General features: G+C 49.5%; 1 protein-coding gene across 19 annotated transcripts in view; it reads right to left on the minus strand.

Moving 5' to 3' along the window:
• Positions 1–4,003, minus strand: part of INPP4A (inositol polyphosphate-4-phosphatase type I A) — a 64,660-nt gene extending 60,657 nt beyond the window's left edge. For 13 of the 19 annotated variants that reach the window (XM_006773065.2, XM_006773057.2, XM_006773064.2 and 10 more), the window contains exons 1-3: positions 3,920–4,003; positions 2,866–3,073; positions 2,195–2,239 (exon numbers count right to left, since the gene is read on the minus strand). In XM_006773065.2, coding sequence (XP_006773128.1) covers positions 2,195–2,239; positions 2,866–2,971 — 151 coding nt within the window. In that variant the 5' untranslated portion in view covers positions 2,972–3,073; positions 3,920–4,003. The remainder of the gene's footprint in view (positions 1–2,194; positions 2,240–2,865; positions 3,074–3,919) is intronic. The other 6 variants (XM_006773058.2, XM_006773052.2, XM_006773061.2 and 3 more) reach the window with 2 other exon arrangements.
• Between the last annotated feature and the right edge of the window lie 1,997 nt (positions 4,004–6,000).

Consider the following 6,000-nt stretch of genomic DNA (forward strand, 5'->3'; position numbering starts at 1 on the left):
CTACCCTATTTTAAATTTCTAAAATTATCCATGTTTTCCAACTGTTCTCTTTCTCTTTAGAGCACCCTGTTTTTATTGGATGTATACACCATCTTCTCTTGAGGCTATAAATTATAATCTAAAATATATAATTTAGTATATTGCCGAAACCGGTTTGGCTCAGTGGATAGAGCGTCGGCCTGCGGACTGAGGGGTCCCAGGTTCGATTCCGGTCAAGGGCATGTACCTGGGTTGCGGGCGCATCCCCAGTGGGAGATGTGCAGGAGGCGGCTGATCGATGTTTCTCTCCCATCGATGTTTCTAACTATCTCCCTCCCTTCCTCTCTGTAAAAAATCAATAAAATATATTTTTAAAAAAATAAAATAAAATATATAATTTAGTATATAAAATACACATTAACTATATTCATGTAAATATAAAATTTATATACAACCCACGTGTCCGTCAGCAGAATAAACTATGGTTGGTGCACACAATGGAAGCCACTCAGGAAGGCAGGATGAGTTCTGGCCACAGAACTGCACGTCCAGCACGAGTCCAGAGCATTACCGAAGTGAGCACGGCGCACCCAGAGGCTGGGCGCTGCATGGTTCTATCATGTGAAACTCTCGCGGCCTCGCTGCAGTGATGGAAACAGGCCGACAGCTGACTGGGAGTGAGGCTGAGGACATGAGAATCCTTTGGGGCGATGGCAAGGCTAGTGGTTACATACATAATATGCTTATCAAAACTCACTGATGCTACACTTAAAATGGGTACATTTTACATACAAATTATACCTCAATGTTTTTTGTTTGTTTGTTTGTTTTTTTAAATATATTTTATTGATTTTTTACAGAGAGGAAGGGAGAGAGATACAGAGTTAGAAACATCGATGAGAGAGAAACATCGATCAGCTGCCTCCTGCACATCTCCTACTGGGGATGTGCCTGCAACCAAGGTACATGCCCTTGACTGGAATCGAACCCGGGACCCTTCAGTCCGCAGTCTGACGCTCTATCCACTGAGCCAAACCGGCTTCGGCAATGTTGACTTAAAACAAAATGAAAGAAGAGTCAAAGATGACCAGACATACGGAAGGCCCGCAACATGAAAGAAAAGATAGAACTTGGAAGAACAAAGAACTTGCAGAAAGTAGAAGACAAGGTCAAAGAAAGTACATGTCAAAGAAATGATATGCTGCACAGAGTCTGTTTCTGTTTCTTATTCTCCCTGATGTTTGGGGTGACTTAGGACAAGGGTGGAAGCGTGCTCACACTCTGCTGTGAAACTTGGACTGGCATCACAGTTTATAAAGAGCAATAAAGTTCCAGGTTGGTGGGCAACCCGTACACAGCTGTGCTCACTACCCACTGCAGACCAGGCACCTGGCAAGGGCTGGGGACCCTGAACTAGTTTAGGAGCATGAAACCTGAAATGAGGATGTTTTCAGAGTTTAAAATTTGGTGATAATGCACTTATATTTTTATGGGTTTAGCAACTTGTCAAAGCCCTTGTTTTATTTTAACCACCATGAGCTTGTCTCTCAAATGACAACACCTCATACGACTCATGAAGAAACCCATCCAGCAAGGTCAAGGCCAGGCTCAAGGCTGGGCACTTAGTTTACAGCACAGTCTGGATAAGATTCCAGGTCATCTGGTTCACAGCACCTCTTGGGCACCTCTGCCAGGCCACCGGCCAATGCTGACCCCCGTCCAGGAGATGCGGGGAGGGGAGAGGACCACCAGAGCTCAGTGCCCCCAGAGGAGCTTCCCAGCTGACCCCGCCTTGCTCTCCTGCCACATTTCCCGATCCCAGGGTTGGCGCAGTCTCTGATGCTCGGAGAGGGACAGCACGCAAGTGTCATCACCTCCGGTCACAGAGTAGGGAATAAGGACAAGGAAGCTAAACTCAACCACACAGGCCTCCTGGTCAGGGGCTGACACCGCTAGCCCTAAACCCCGCTTTCTCACCCGTCCCGGTCTCGGCAGCTCAGGGTGGGCTCACACTTCCAGCCCTGCAGGCATAGTCCCCCAGACCCCCCCGCCCCCCACCGCCATAGGAAGTCCACATCAGCCTCCGGGTTCATCTTCTCAGCAACACGTCAGCAGCAGAGACGGCGGCAGCAGGTTCTCTAAGACTCAGGCCAGCAGTTGGGTTTTTGTTTTTGAGCAACATATACTGTTACCTAAAACAATGAAAGACACCCACCTAAGCTGAACTCTAAAATGGGTTCATCTGGATCTTGCAGATTTCCTGAATAAAAAAGAAATGCCAGACAAAAGTCAGCCTTAATCAACTTTTCCCTGCTTTCAGACTTTATACAAAAAACACACAACCCCAACACACTTATCATTTCACAGTGTTTGTAAATTGAACTGTCATGCCGCACACCTTAAATGCATACAGTGATGTGTGTTAATTATTTCTCAATAAAACTGGGGGGAGAGAGGGACTCCAACAGTCTACTTATTTTTATATCCAAAACTTATGTGAGGTGATTTCTTCATTTTATAAACTTTTTGTTTTGAGATTTCTAGAAAGTCTCAGACTCTAAGACCAAACCCCTACCTTTCCAGGTCTGCATACCCACAACAGACAGGCCTTTTACTATGGCCTGGGCACTGGCCAGACAGGCCCTATGGACACTCCCACATCATCTCCTGGCTGGAAACCTGCAGCAGACTGGCTCCCTCGGAGGCAGTGTCAGGGAGAGTGCTGGCTTTCTCCTCCCTATTCTGACTCACCCAGAGGAGGCACCCTCCAGCCTGGGGCAGTCACAGGGGGCTCATACTGGCTGTCCACCAGGTGCCCAAGGCGGCATGCGTGGCCCTCCCAGACCTGCCATGTCGGAACCACTGGAGCCGCCCCAAGAGGCTCACCTGCCAGAGAGAGGCCAAGCATGTCAGCTGCCACATCAATGGTGGAAGCCCGCTGCAGTGCACGGGCCCTGGCGCCATGGCGAGGGCTGTGCTCTCTTGCTGTCATGATGTCATTGGTGATGATGTGTTTCCTGCTCCTGGGTCAGACCACGCCTGACTCCCTGGGAAGAGCTGTCATCCAGCCCTATCCCTTAAGGTGGCAGCAGTCCTGAGAAATGGGAACGAACGATGGGAAGAAGCACAGATGGTGGCAGAAAGGCACTGTGAGATCCCAGAGAGTGCGTCAGCTATGCGAGCAGGCACAGCGAGGCCAGGGTCCCAGCAGGTCGGCCGGGGGAAGAAGAGTCTGATGGTCTAGGTCTCTTCAGTCACCACGTTCCCCATGCTCCCCAGCGCACTCACACAACACAGCAGGCCCGAGGGACCCATACAGAAATCGAGTTCTCTCTGACAAAGACATGCCCCCTGAAATGATGTTTTACATACAATCGTAAAACATGGCTTTTGAGATTTTATTTGCTTTATTAAGCTTTCCCATTGGCAAGTCTCATAGAATTTCATAATATTTAAAGTCAATTCGCTACAATCTCTGTTAGGATACAGATGCAGGAAGGGGTTTGCCACCCTGGCTACAATAGCTCGGTGGGACACGGGACAGACAAAGGCGCATGCCCTCCAACCTTGCCCTCTTTCTTCCCAGAGCTACAGAAACTTCATGTGGGTCTCGGTCCTGCCTTTCTTTCCCACAAAACATATATGTGATCCTCTCGAGAGCCGTGTGCTGCGCTGGGGTGTGGCCATCTCTGAGAGCGGCCTCTGCTGGCTGTGTCAGACAGCCTCCACATGGGAAGCAGCAAGAAGTGAGGTTCACATTTTCCCAGCCACATCAGCAAGGAACCACCCTTTAGAAGGTTAGGCAATGAGACTGAGCAGAAGGGCTGGTTTAAAACACCCCTCTCCAAGCCTGCGATTTCCAGACGCCCTGTCTTCTCTCCGTGTGTCCACACCTCTACCTGAAGGGCCCATGGTCCCGCTATTGAGGGGGTTCACTCACCCAGCAACTTACTGGACATGTTTGTTCTTGTTTCAGTAGTGACACGTGGCATTTCTTCATAGAAGCATATCCAAATCCATCACCTAAAAATAGAAAGTTATACACTTACAAGCTGGTCAACACGCAGGGAGTTCTTGTGAAAGAATCTATACTAATAAAAGGGTAATATGCTAATCAGACCGGACATTTTCCAGATGTCCTTTATTTTTTAAAATATATTTTATTGATTTTCCGATGCTCTATCCACTGAGCCAAACCGGTTAGGGCCAGATGTCCTTCTTGAGAAAGCCATGGTGGTAGGGACCAAGGCAGAAGCAGTTAAGGGTGATCAGGCCAGCAGGGGAAGGCAGTTATGGGGTGATCAGGCCGGCAGGGGAGGGCAGTTAGGGGGCAATCAGGCCAGCAGGGGCGGGCAGTTAGGGGGCAATCAGGCCAGCAGGGGCGGGCAGTTAGGGGGCAATCAGGCCAGCAGGGGCGGGCAGTTAGGGGGCAATCAGGCCAGCAGGGGCGGGCAGTTAGGGGGCGATCAGGCCGGTAGGCAGAGGCGGGGTTAGGAGTCAGCTGTCCCGGATTGTGAGAGGGATGTCCGACTGCTTGCTTAGGCCCGAGATCCCCGGGATCGGGCCCAAACAGGCAGTCGGACATCTCCTGAGGGGTCCCAGATTGGAGAGGGTGCAGGCCGGCCTGAGGAACCCCTCCTCCCGTGCACAAATTTTGTGCACCAGGACTCTAGTATTATAATTCTAATACCTAGAAATATGGAAATGCCACAAGCTATTTCATGTTCCTCTCTCCACATACCAATCTAACCTTCTGGCTCAAAAACAAAGGTTTTGCTCAAAACCCAAACGAATGAGAACTAGACAGTACACACTCTGTTCCACTCCAGGGGTGACCCTGGGGAATTTGGGGCAGTCCCGAAAGAACCACATGAGCAGCTGGGGTGGATCAGGGAAAATGAGGAGGTGAGGCTCTGAGTCCCAGTCCTCCCTCCCATAGGCCTCAGGTCCCAAGAGAGCTGCTGGGCCCCTCGGAGGCTCTGCATTTTGCTGTCTAAGATGAAGCTAATAGTACCCATCTCAGAGGGTGCAGTGAGAACCAGACCTTCCACAACGGGAGAGCGCTCTGCAAACTCCACTGGGCTCCCAAACTCTGCTGGCCTCCCAAAGTGAAGCAGGCAGGGGCCATTGTGAAACAGACCCTCCCCCCCAACGCTGACTCAGTCCTTGCACTGCTGGGGAGCTGTTGGGTGAACCTGGGGGCCCAGCGCATGAGCCATCTGAAAATGCCAGGGCCTGGGGTACAGACCACTGGAAGAGCAGTGCTCTCGCCCTGGAGCTCCTGCCTCTCCCACTGGGACACCCAGGGACCTTCAGCCAGGCGCCTCAGCAGAGGAGCATGGCCTGGCTGGGGTCACAGAAGTCACCAGGGGAAGATGCATCAGTTTGCTGAAATCAGAAGGCATACACGTCAAAAATATGCACTAAAAATGGGAAAGTACTTATAGTATTAATATCTGTGAATTTGTAATTTACAAATTAATTTTAAAAACTCACTAAAAATCCAAGTAGCAAAAGGTAAGAATTCATAAAGGAGTAATACATGTGGTAAACATTTTGAACAGGGACCAGACTCATTCATAATAATAAAAGGAATGCTCCCCACACCTACATTCCCTAAATTAGTCTCCCAAAAGCAGTTAGTTCTATTGAGAATATGCTTTGTGGGCAGACCTAGAGGAAATTCCATAGGACTGTCGTATAGTGCTGAGGACATGTTATAGTACTACAAGCATTTTGGAAAACAAGCTAACATTATTTATCAAAATTTGTCCACAACAAAATTCTCGCCAATGATCCAGAGATGCTTACTGCAGTATGACTTACGACGACAGACTGAGACCAGCCCAAGGGCCCACTGCAGGTGTCAGTGTCAACACCTGTGAACACTGACATACGGCTGTTCGCGTGGCCATAATAAAGCCAACAACCACATGGACCCTTCTTCCACCTCATTAGCCACCAGGAAAAGGCCCGTCATGGGCATGAGATAGCGCATACCCACTAGAATAGCTGAAATGA

The sequence above is a fragment of the Myotis davidii genome, unplaced genomic scaffold (genome assembly GCF_000327345.1).
Source record: "Myotis davidii unplaced genomic scaffold, ASM32734v1 scaffold1065, whole genome shotgun sequence".
Taxonomy (NCBI): Eukaryota; Metazoa; Chordata; class Mammalia; order Chiroptera; family Vespertilionidae; genus Myotis; species Myotis davidii.